The sequence below is a fragment of the Micromys minutus genome (genome assembly GCF_963924665.1).
Source record: "Micromys minutus genome assembly, chromosome: 9".
In the NCBI taxonomy this organism is placed as follows: Eukaryota; Metazoa; Chordata; class Mammalia; order Rodentia; family Muridae; genus Micromys; species Micromys minutus.
Genome location: NC_137978.1, coordinates 58,796,518 through 58,809,884, shown reverse-complemented (window position 1 = coordinate 58,809,884; position 13,367 = coordinate 58,796,518). Strand labels below are relative to the sequence as shown.

General features: G+C 41.5%; 1 protein-coding gene across 1 annotated transcript; it reads right to left on the bottom strand.

Annotated features, from left to right (window-relative positions):
- Positions 1–1,888: 1,888 nt before the first annotated feature.
- On the bottom strand, positions 1,889–12,609 carry LOC308424373 (zinc finger protein 431-like; the record flags this gene model as incomplete). The annotated part of the gene is made up of 4 exons (XM_080921279.1): positions 1,889–1,953; positions 2,154–2,280; positions 10,950–10,987; positions 12,561–12,609. The coding sequence occupies 4 exons, from the start codon at positions 12,607–12,609 to the stop codon at positions 1,889–1,891; spliced, it is 279 nt and encodes a 92-aa protein (XP_080777405.1).
- Between the last annotated feature and the right edge of the window lie 758 nt (positions 12,610–13,367).

The following is a 13,367-nucleotide window of genomic DNA, read 5'->3' as shown; positions in this document are numbered from 1 at the left end:
TTGTGAAAAGACTTTATCACATTGATTACATTTGTAAGGTTTCTCTTCAGTATGAATTCGTTCATGGCACTGAAGATGATAGTAACGTGCAAAGGCTTTACCACACTGATTACATTCATAAGTTTTCTCACCAGTATGTGCTTTTTTATGTATTTTGAGATTAATGTTTTGTAAAAAGGCTTTATTGCATGGATTACACTCATAGGGTTTCTCTCCAGTATGTGTCCTTTTATGTATTCGGAGATTACTGTGTTGTGCGAAGGCTTTATCACACTGATTACATTTGTAGGGTTTCTCTCCAGTATGTGTTCTTCTATGTATTCGAAGTTGACTTTGATCTGCGAAGGCTTTACCACACTGATTACATTCATAGGGTTTCTCTCCAGTATGTGTTCTTTTATGTATTATGAGATGACCGTTTTGTGAAAAGGCTTTACCACATTGATTACATTTATAGGGTTTCTCCCCGGTATGTGTTCTTTTATGTCTTCGAAGTTGACTATGATATGTAAATGCTTTACCACACTGATTACACTCAAAAGATTTATCTCCAATATGTATTCTTTTATATATTTGAAGACTACTGTGATATGCAAAGTCTTCACCATATTGAATAACTTCATAGGGTTTTTCTCCAGTATGAATTCTTTCAAGTTGTTGAGGATGACTGTAACCTTCAAAGGCTTTACCATCTTTAGTACATCGATAGGGTTCCTCTCCAACATGACTTCTTTCATGCCTGCAATGATAATTGGCACATGAGAAAGCTTTACCATATTCATTACATGACTAACCTTTCTTATCTCTATGACTTATTTTTTTACAATGAGGTCTAATGTAAGGAGGAACCAGATCTTAAGCTTTTATCACCTTTTCTACAATCATGCTATTCCCCATATTATACGATCTCTTGAGTCTTTGAAGATTATCAGTGTTTAAGAACATTTATTACATGGCTCCCATTTATAGCATCCTGTTTCTATATGAGATTTTTCATATAACTGAAAAGAGCTGGAAGAACTCAGCTTTTCCACACTGATTGCATTCACAACTTTTCCCATAGTGTGAAGTATACTCCATTTGTAAAGTGAGCTAGGACACACATTCCCACATTTCTAGTATTCATAGGAATTTTCTGTCGAGTGAGTCTGTGGATGTATTCTCAAAAAAGTTGGGAAACCAATTAATTGTAATTTTGTCTATCACGTTCAGAAAGTCCACTCAATGTAGCATCTACCACATATCTTCTAATTGTTCTGGGAGAGAGAGAGAGGTGCATCCCTTTTTCAATATCACTGTTCTCATGGGGTTTGTATACATTATCACACCACATGTGATATAACTGTGAAAATGAAAGGTCTCCACATTACATTCACACAGGTTGACTTGTTTTTCTTGAATTTGTGGTATAGGAATTGAGATATCTCCACAACAACCGTCTTGACTCTCATAAACTGCACTTCTCACTAAATTTAGTAACACTACTACAAGTATATGAGTAACATCAGCTTTACTATGAGCCATATGCATATTAGAAGGCTTTGGACACACACAAATACATATATATCACTTATTCAATGTGTATACCTTCTGCAATCTCTAAGTGATATGAGACTAAACAGATTGGCACTCCTACATCATAGTTCTTATGGTGCTATGAGTCAAATAGTGATATCTAATAAGGCACTGTTTCTGTGTCTTCCTTCTTTGAGGAATGTCTGGCAATCACAAATCAGATATCTGACAATGAGGTGCAGGGTTTGATGAGAATTTACTAATCATCCATATACTTAAAGGAGTGCTTTTTGAAACTGTTGCTGTTCTTTAAAACTCCAGGACACTTTACAGTTTCTTCACAGGCATAGTGGTATCAGCTTGCACACAAAAATTACCTTCCGCGTCTTCTAGAACTTTGACAGTGTTCTTCAGCATTCTGGTCTTCCCAATTGTAGCCTAAAATACAGTACCAGAAAATGTCGGATATGTTATTGGAAATATGGCAAAATGTATGTTCCTGCTTCAGGGAACCTTAGAACCACATCTGATTTATTCTTCTCACCCTCCCTCATTCACAACAGGAACTACAGAAGAGCACCAATAGAAAAGAGTTCTCCTATTATTTTAAAAAAGTGAAAGAAAATTCTCCATCTTACCTATGGCGCTGAGGTTCCTGTAGGTCTCCAGCATCACATCTTTGTAGAGACTCTTCTGTGAAGAATCCAGCAAAACCCATTCTTCCTGAGTGAAGTTCACATGCACATCTTCATAGCTAACTGCATCCTAAAATATCTCATCCACGTGTACAAGAGAAACTGTGATGATAACAACAGTGTAAATGTTGTTATCCCTTACAATATAGTCATATAATTCTGGTGCTTCCTTCACTTATTTCTTATGACAGAAGTTCTAATGTCATCAAGTGATTCCAGAAGGAAATTGAATAGTGAAGTTCACCTCTGTCATTTCTGTGACCTTTGAGTAGAATATAACCTTGCAAGAGAAATACCAATTTACACAGAGAGAGAGAGAGAGAAGAGAGAGACACAGAGACAGTGACAGAGACAGAGAGAGACAAACAGACAGAGAAGTTGTGTGAACAATTACTAACTAGAAATAATGACAGGCGAGCTGGGTGTACTAGCTCATGCCTTTAGTTCCAGCACTCAGGAGGCAAAGACAGGTGTAGCTCATTGAGTTAGATTCGAGCCAGGTCTATGCAATGAGTTCTAGGAAAGTCAGTGGTCCATATTAAGACCTTGACTCCCTGCAAAAATCAGACAAAAAAAAAAAAAAAAAAAAAAAAAAAAAAGAATAAAACTCAGGTTTTCATAAAGTTCTTACAAAGAATTATTCATTCATTCCAGTCCCATGTTCCTATTACAGAAAGGCAAAGTGCCCCAGTTGACACTGTAACAATAACATCTCACTAAAGGGGAGTGTGTGTTTACACATTCACAACCGGACAGATGAAAATATTACCAAAGTAAATGTAGATCATAAATAAGCAACATAGGGTGGGAGAGATGGCTCACCGGTTAAGAGCTCTTGCTGGTCTTACAAATAAGTGCACTCAATTGTAACTGCTTACAAGGGGGCTCACAAGTACCCATCACTCCAAGCTCAATTTTCAAAACAGAACAGGTAGGAAAGATGTCAAATGCCTGCAATTCCATGACTCAGAAGGATCAGGCAGCATTAATGTCAAGAATATATGCCATTCTGAGAAACAGAATATACTCTCTGCCCATTTTCAAAATGTAGGGGGGAGGAGCTGATATTAAAATCTGGTTCCTAAATTGGTTCTTGATTTGGTCAATAGAGAAAGTAGAAGCCAATTGCTGGGCGAAAGGAAAGGTGGGACTTCCAGGTCCCAGGAGGAAGAGAAGGCATGCAGGGAAGGTGGAGGGCCTTCCAGCCAAGCCTTGGAATAGGAAGCATGCAACAACCATGTAAGATCTTGGGTGGCTGGGAACAGCGGCCTCCACCACTGGAGGATGGCTGAAATAGACTACCTGATAAGGTTAGGGCAGGGGATTCTTGGCCCAGCATTGGTGTTACCTGGCAAGTTCTAAATTACTAAAGCTGTCTAGTATTTTTCTTCCTCAGAGATAAGATGAGTGGAAGAGAAGAGGTGGTTGATGGCACCTTGGCAAAGTTAGCCGGGAGGAAGAGGTGGCCTGTGGAAAGCTGGTGGGAACATGGTCTTGGAGCAAAAACAGGAGTGCATCACAGGGTAAAGAAGGAAGCATGATTTTTAAAATAACACATAACATCAAACAAAACTCAAGGTGTGGGTGAAGCTCAGGACAATAGCCTATGTTTTGACATGTACAAATGTCTACAATCCAGGGTTATCAGCCAATAACATAAAGACAAAAGGCCAGGCATTTTGGCCCACATCTACTCCCTTGTACTCTGGAACCGGAGGCAGATGGATCTCCAAGTTCGAGGCCTACCTTCTTTCAGGACAACAGGGTTACACAGTGAGAAACTTTGTCTTCACAAACAAACACAGATTAAAAATAATTAAAGTAAAAAGGCCAACATCGGGCTAGAAAAATAGCTTAGTATTGAATAGCACTTGCTTCTGCTGTACCTTACGTGATTTAGGAAACAAGGCTAGTATGGAGAATGCATGACAGCATGAGAAGGAAGCTGTCTGAGCAGTTTCAGATGCAACACGGTAGCCACAAAGAAGGAAGAAATGGGTTGAGGCTATAGACACTCAAATCCCATCCTGATAAGGAATTTCACCTAGAAATGTTTCTCCTACAACTCCATGAACCTCCCCCAAAGAAAGCCACCATAGAGAGACAGTGCTCAGAGGCATCATCCTTTCTGGGAGTTTTCTGATTTAACCAACTAGCTTCTGACCCCGGTCACCATGTGCTGAAGGTCATCCCATGATGACAATGCATTTATCCTAAGTTCAGTGATCCTCAGCGCCTGCAACAACCCCTACACTGTTCAAATGTCTAACATCTCTTCTGATGCTCCAGACAATATCTTGTTGCCACAGCTTGTAAAACCAGAAAACAAGTCTCATCTTTCCAGCATACAGTGACAGAGAATGCCCCTTCGTATTTAATGGAGAGAAACAGATTGGATCAAGGCAAGAAAAAAAAACAACAAATGCTATGGCTCTGTTTCAGACACAGGGGCTTCAGTTTCAAAGGGCTTCGATAGCCATACTCCTGGAGTTTCTCATCCATCTTACCATGTTGTTGTCTCCATTCCCTAAAGGCAGCTCTCCATGGCAGCTGTCTTTTTATAATTATTTATTTATTTTATGTATATGAGTACACTGTAGCTGTCTTCAGACACACCAGAAGAGGGCATCAGATCCCATCACAGATGGTTGTGAGCCACCATGTGGTTGCTGGGAATTGAACTCAGGACCTCTGGAAGGGCAGCCAGTGCTCTTAACCACTGAGCAATCTCTCCAGCCCGGCAGGTGTCTTATAACTTAGGTATCCCAACAGCTTCTACTCTTAAACAGTAAGTGGGGCTTCTCACCCCCCCACCGAGGCTCTGACTCTGCAAACCACACTTGGGTGGAAGAACACTGAACTGACGCTGAAAATGAAGGCAAAGCCACGGGCAAACACTGGCCAGGCTTGCTGTCTTGCTTGGTTACTGTCTCATGCTCAGTTAAATATCTTATTCAGCTCAGGTCTACTGGCTTAGGGATATGGCCACTCTCGGGAAAAACCTTATGACATCAATCAACACAGAAATCTCACAGGCATAGCACCAGCCATTCTGATGGGGGCACATCCTCAATTAATGCTCCCTCAGATGGATATAGGCTCTGAGATGTCAGGGCTGAAGCTAAGCAGGACACAGAAACAAACCCAAATCCAGTGTTTTAGCCATGTCAGTCCCTTTTCTGTGGCACAACCCCAAACACTGATGGCTTCAACAACTGAAAACACAGATTTGTGAAGAAATAAAGCGAGGTGATCAAGCAGAGAAAAACTAAAAGTCTTTCTCCACAGAAAGTCCCCAAAGCAACAAAAACTCAAGAAACCCGTAACACAATATTGTACATTTTCAGGAAAACTTGTGAATGTCTACCATTTTCCAGAGAAAAAATATAATTAGACCCTAATGAATAAAAATCACACAGCATAGATGGCACCACGAATAAAAGGAGACACAAAGGCAGACCTGTAAATATGACCTAGTGCTTTCAACAAGAACAATAAGATTATATAAAAATCAAGATACACAAATATCACTGGCCAGCTTTCACACTGTGCTCTCTGCTTCTCTCTATTAACAGGAAATGCACTGGAAGTGAGGGACTATTCCAGTTGGAGAGGTTTGGTCAGAGCATAGAAATGGCTCAGTACTGGAGAACTCCTCCATTGCTAGTGGGAGAGCAAACTGGTACAACTACTAGGGAAATCAATGTGGAGGTTCCTCTGTAAATTGGAAATAGATCTACATGAAAAACCAGCTATACCACTCTTGGGAATATACCCTAAAGATGTCCCACCTTACCACAGGGGCACACGTTCCATAGTGGCCTTCTCGGTGATAGTCAGAAGCTGGAAACAACCCAGATATCCCACAACAGAAGAATGGATACAGAAAATGTGGTCCATTTACACAATGGAATACTATTCAGCTATTAAGAATGAGGACATCCTGAGTTTTTGCAAGCAAATAGATGGAACTAGAAAATATCATCCGGAGTGAGGGAACTCAGACCCAAAAGGAGACAATCATGGTATGTACTAATAGGTGGATATTAGACAGAAAAGTACAGAATACCAAGGAAACATCCACAGAACTCAAGAAGGTTAACAAGCTGAAGGGCCCAAGTGAGGATGCTTCAGTCCTAATTGGGAGGGAGAAGGAAACAATCAAGGGAAATAGAGGGAGGGAGGAACCTGGATGAGAGAAGGGAGGAGGAGGGAAAGAGGGAACATGATCAGGTACTGTGAGGGAAGAACAGGCGAGAAGCCCTGAGGCCAGCAGAAGGAATGCAACCTCAGGGCTCAGGGGGAGGAAACCTCTCGAATCTACCAGAGACCTGGTATGAGAAAAACTCTCAGGACTCAGAGGAAGGGGCCTTAAAGGAAATGCCCAGCAGTGGGGAGAGGGAACTTGTAGAGCCCACCTCCAGTACAAAGATGGGGCATCAAGTGGAGAGACAGGATAGCCATCCCACAGTCAAAAAAATCTGACTGGGAATTGTTCCTGCCTGAAAGAACTGCAGGGACAAAAAACAAGAAGAGACTGAGGGAAAGGAGGTCCAGAGACTGGCCCAACTTGGGATCCAGCTCAAGGGGAGGTTCCAAGGTCAGACACTATTACTGATGAGATGGTGCGGCAGACAGGAGCCAGAGTGGTTGTCCTCTGAGAGGCCCAACAAGCAGCTGACTAAAACACATACAGATACTTACACCCAACCATTGGGGACCACTGTGCTTGAATTAGGAACAGGGTGAAAAAAGCTGAGGAGGAGGGCTACTCCATAAGAAGACCAGAAGTCTCAACTAACCCAGACCCCTGAAATCTCTTAGACACTTAGCCACCAACCAGGCAGAATCCATGAGCTGGTCTGAGGCCCCCCAACACATACACAAGCAGAGCACTGCCAGGTCTGGCCCAAGTGAGAAGAAGGCCTAACCCTTGAAAGACTTAAGGCTCTAAGGAGTGGGGAGGCCTTTGTGGGGGAGGGCGTCCTTTGGAGACAGAAGGGAGGAGGAATGGGATGAGGAACTGTGGGATGGCAGACGGGGGTGGGGGTAATGACTGGACTGTAAGAAACTAAATGTAATAAAAAAAATCTCATTCTCTTATGATAAAAATAGTATATTTAGGATCACTTGGATATTCTATTATTTCCTGGGATGGAAAAGTAAATATAAGTCTGCACCAGTGTAAGGAAATGTAAACTTTTAAAAACCAAATGCAAGGAAGAAGACTGTTAAAGAAACAGTGTATTTGCACTAACTGCTTTATAAGTCGTACGCCCAGGTGAAAACAAGTTTGTTCTGTTTTTCTGTGTATGTTTACCTGTGTTAGCAGGAATGTCTTTGATGTGTATACAAGTGCCACACCAGAGAAGAAGGTGTCAGATCCCCTGGATCTTAATTAGCAGGTGGTAAAGGGCCTGGGTGTTATTATTTTAAGTCAAGCAAACCCCAAGAAGAGTATTTTCTGAGTGACTTGCCCAGAATATATACTTTTTGTTATTCAATAAATAAAAATTTCTAAACAAATTAACAACAAAAACCTAAAGAAAGAAGCAAATAAAAAATCCCTGAGATCATTATTAAAAAGTTTAGTATGGGGGGCTGGAGAGATGGCTCAGCGGTTAACAGCCCTGACTGCTCTTCCAGAGGTCCTGAGTTCAATTCCCAGCAACCACATGGTGGCTCACAAATCTGGTGCTTTATTCTGGTGTGTCTGAAGACACAGCTACAGTGTGCTCATATACATTAAATAAAGAAATAAATAAGTGAAACCAAGTGATATTTACAGAACATTCCTCCCAAACACAAAGAAATATGCCCTCTCAGCAACTCATCAAACTGTCTCCAAAAATTGATGGCATGCTCAAACAAAGTGCAAGGCTCTACAGGTAGAAAAAAGGAAAGAAAGAAAGGAAGGAAGGAAGAAAGGAAGGAAGGAAGGAAGGAAGGAAGGAAGGAAGGAAGGAAAGAAGGAAAAGAAAAAAAGGGAAAGAAAGAAAATAAGAGAAAAGAAAAGGAAAAGAAAGAAGGAAAAAAAATGGCCCCTGCATCTTATCAGTTCACCACGGAGTGAAGCTATGAAATTGAAGAATACATCAGGAACTATAGAAAAAAAAAAATCTCTCAAGTTCATGGAACAGTTGGATTAACACAGCAAAAATGACCATCCTACAAAAACCTACAGATTCTAATTAGTCCTGATCAAAATTACAACAGAATTGTTTACAGACCTTGAAAAAACAACTCCAACACTTCATATGGAATAACAATCCTGAACAATAAAAGAACCACATGGCACTGGCATAAAGACAGACATGTTGATCAATGGAATCAAATCAAAAACTCAGACATAATTCCACCCACAAAGGAAAACTGGTTTTTGATTAAGGAATTCACATAATATAAGGAAATACATAATGAAACAAAGATAGTACTTTAAAAGAATGGTGCTAGTTACACTGTATCTCTCCATTTTTAAAAATGAAAATAAATTCAAATTCATCACCCTGAAAAAAACTCAAAACCAAGTGGATGGAAGACCCCAAAATTAACCAGAAACTGGAACTGAAATTGATCAAAGAGAACACTCCTGAATGAGCCAGCACAGGAGACAACCTTATGAATACAATACCAATGGCTCAGGCTCTAAGACCAACAATTAATATACCGTACCTCTGATTCTGAAAAGCTTCTCTAAGGCAAAAAGCACAGTCAACTGGACTAAGAGACAAGACAGCCTAAGGAATGGGAAAATATGCTAACCAAGATATATATTTCACAAACACAAATTGTATAAAGAACTCAAGCAACAAAGTTGTTCAAAGAAAAAATTTCAATTTTAAAATGAGATACAGGTCTAAGCAGAGAATTCTCAAAAGACAGAATTCAAATAGCCTAGAAACACTTTTAAGAAATGCCGAACATTTTTAGCTGTCACAAAAATGCAAACGGAAACTACTGTGAGATTTCTCTTCGAACAACTCAGAATAGCTAAGGTCAATACTACAAGTGACAGATCATGCTGGCAAGGAGGTGGAGGAGGGGAGCACTGTTCCATTGCTGGTGGGAGGACAAACTAATGCAGACACTATGGAAGTGAATATTGTGTTTCCTCAGAAAACTGGGAATTGGGCTACTTCAGACCCAGCTTGAGCATTTACCTAAATAAAATGCTCCACTCTACAGGAAGGATACCTGTTCAGTACATTCATAGTGGCTTCACTCACTAAACTCAATTCTTACACAGGTCCCTCTTTATTTTTCATCCCGCCAACAATCCAGGGAGGTAGGAGGACCGTCACTCAGTGGTCAGGGCCCAGCCTGAAAAGAGCTGCACAGTAGAGCCAGGATTAGTGATTCAAAGAAAGTCTTAGCTACACAGCATGAGGAAGGCTAAGCTACATGGGGCCTTGCTATAAAGAAATATGAAACCCCTTGAGAAAAAGAAATGGAATTTTTAGTGAATTGGAGACACTGGAGAGTAGAAACAAGTATGAGACCAGAGCAGTGACGAATAAAGAAAATGAAATTTAAAGAGTAATAGCAACAATTGACTTTAAAATATATATAATTGAAAGTCGGCTAAGTACAGTGAGTTTGAAAAAGAGCAGACTCTTCCCTGGTAGAGGGAATGGCATTAGTAAGACACTGTTTCATCTTGGCCCAACATTAGCTGTTGAGATCTGTAACCTGACACACACAGCTACAGCCAATAGCCCCTATCTGAAATCTCTGATCTGGGTTATGGGACAGCCTGGTAACTAAAGAATTTAGAAGTTTAATCAAGAGAAAAGCAAGGTCATTGCCCTGGGGAGCAACAGACTGGGATTAAGGTGACCTGACTCAATGCAGCTTGTCTCAGAAACAGTTTGGTAATAGGTTGAAGATGTAGCTGTCCTAGGATTAGTACACCTTCCCAGGGAGAAGAAATCCTCTACGCAATAATAAAGATTAATTACGAAAAATTAATGACAATAATAAAGATTAATTACGAAAATCTATGACACCATGCATTTGGCTCTGGATAGTCGTCAAAGACAAATCAGCATAGAACAGATGTTGCTATCCACATAGGCTGTCACTCTGAAGTCTCTTTTAGGATCAGAACCCAGGTTTAGATATGGACTGGAGACTGCAATTCCAGCCACTTCAGCGGATAGGAGATCTACAGAGCAAAGATATTCCCACAATTATTTCATAAGGACACCAGTGCCCTAAAACAGCAGGTCATTCTCCCTAAGTGGTAAGTCCCAGAGAGTGAGAAAGACAACAAAAGTAGAAGATGGAAAAGATGAAGCTGCAGTGGAGAGCTCTGTAGTTTTTAATAAATTCTAAATCATTCAAGTTTACCAAAAAGGACTCAGGATCCAGATGCTAGGGTGAAAGCCTGCTAGCTCAGAAAGGCAGAGAAAGCACACCATTGATGTTCCTCTTCAGCTGAAATCCCAGAAGGAATCCCTTTCTGACACTCCAGACTGAATGTCTTTCCCTTCAGCTTCCTAGACATCTCTCTGCCCTCCCAACTGCCTCTTAGTCTCTATGGTTTCTTATTTAATAATCTAGGTTCTCTTCCTATTCCCTGGTTGATTTTCCCATCTCTTGACCTATAGTTGATTTTATTTAATCATGCTTATACTCAGGGTTCACAGTATGATCAAAATATGCTGCGACAGAAGTCTTGCATAAGCTACATGTTATGCCATAACTCCTAAGAAAAATAGCATCTTGGATACTACTTACAGTGGAAACATGGGAGACTTCTTTGAAGTCATCAGAAACTATCATACAATGGGACAAACTCAGAGGGGTATAACAAATCCATGCTGTTTACAGGGAACACGGGATATATGAGGAACATTACTGAACAAGCCAACAGTGGACCTGGGACTGATAACCACAGCCCCATGGGTGGCAAGAGTTGGGTCCTCAGGATGTGACATAACCCCTCCCCACAGGTCCTGCCCCAGACCATTACCAACTTTCTTTCCCAAGCATATTCCTTGATTTAGAGAAGGAGGTCTGTAAAAATAATTTTATTAACTTGACGTAATTGTCTTCTCTGAGGCATATCAGTCTGCTTACCTAGCCTAGTCATTAGAAATTTCTAATCTCTGTACAATCATATCTAGTCTTACAATATTTTCAGACTCAGAGATTTGATGCTGAACAAGTTCACCTTTCCTAGTTCTTCCTGAACTCTTGCTGGCAGCTCAATTCGGCTTTTCTAGCTCAAAACTCCTCTACATACTGACTGATTCAATCCTACTCCTCCCACCCCAACCTTCACACACCTCTTGTGAATCACTCTGCTTGGTCTCATACTAACTCTATCAATACGTTCTAATCTTCTGTCTCCCTTTCTGGTTTGTTCTGTCTTTACCTGTGTCTACTTTGTTCTCTCTTCTACTTCTTACAGTTTGTTGTAATCCTATGATGTCACCTTGACCAGCTTGTTAGAGGCCAGTTCTTTGATAAGCATGTTTGGTTTTGAGAGGCCAAAACCATTTCATCTCGGTTCCAGCATCCATCTTAAAGGAAAGAAAAGCCCACGAAATTGACCTGCAGCAGAACCCAAGCTGCACCCACATACAAGGAAGGACCACATGGCTTGTCCTTGGCAGACTTTACTCCCTAGCTACTTCCTAGCAATAGTTACTCAAAGATTAATTTGATTGTTCCAGATGTACTTTCAGACCATTTGTGATGGTATCCAGTCTTGCTTCAGAGCACCTATCCGCTTATAGTCATTCTATTAGATATTTGACAGACTGGATACCCCCTTCCTCATCCCCTCACTTGCTCCTATTTTCCTATAAAACCTTGTCCTGCTGAGGATTCAAGGCTTCTCTACCTGCCCTCCCTGTCTTGCTCTTGTCACCACATAGGACTGTGGTTATAAGCAGTAAAGAGACCATAATACTACTACATAGGAAACGGCTCCTGGCTGGTTTTGGGGGGGTTCAAAAACATTTCCTGGCACAAGAGTTTCATATCCGGGACAAGAGACTAAGGTACATCTTTTATGTATAAAAGCAAATCTGGCCTCAAGGTTTTCCTAGCATCCCTCAGTTCGACCTAATCCCTACCTTATTCCCTGCCCTTCCCCCTAGAGGCTCTTTCCCAAATCATCCAGTCATTTGGTACCCTTACACTCCCTTCCACCCCCTTCCCTTATCTCACTTTCATGCCTGCTTCCTCTCTCTCTTCCTGGTGACCTCGGACTTTGGGGCCAGTGAACTTGCCCAACAGCAGCTTCCCAATAAACTGGCACTTCATTTTATTTAATCTGGCTAGAATTTGGCTCATTTCATCAGCAGAGAACAAAGAACTTATCGATGAGGATGGGCCTACTGGTTCGTTGTAAATCGGGGTTGTCTCCTTTGTTGGGGTCTGGAGCCATGTTGCTGAACAATCCTAGTGAATCCTAGCATCCCATCTCTAACAGGCACGGTTAGCATAGTACTTATCTGTGGGGTGTTTTAGAGGGAGTCTTCCCTCACCTAAATTCTACTCCGCGTGACTTAACTCTCTCCTAAGCATTTGGAATTCCTTTACTCGTCTACATCACAGCTTAATACTGGAGTGCTAGCCAACACATGAGATACCTTTTACAACCGCCACAAAAAAATGAACACCAAGTGGATCTTACAACGAAATCTTAAATGCTAAGGTCAGAAGTTCTAGACGTTACTAAGAAAAACTAGGGCTCTTCGAGTTTGACATTTTGCCAAAGATGTTTCTGCACACAAGCCCCTACTGCAAATGTCTGGTAAAGGAGCCATAGTGAACTTATTCAGAGACAACCACCAGATCCACGGAATGACTAGGACTAAAAGAGACCCCACATGTGGCCACATCTGCTTACCGTGTCCCAGGGAGGACCCACCACACCAGCTCCTGAGGCGCTGCCGCCTGCTCCTCCCCGACGTGGGCAGTGACCCTATGCTCACCGTGCGGCAGCTTCGGACCTTGCCTGAGCGTCCCTCAGAGCACCCAGTACGCAAGTCCACTTCTTCCTCCAGAAACCAAGGTGGAGAGCTTACATCTATAATTCTCAAAATTAACCCCGGAAGCCTCCTAGGCCCAGGAATCGCGTGGCTTCCTGGAATGCTGGGAATTGTAGTTCCTCGGAAATAACAAAGGCTCATGGGAAATGTA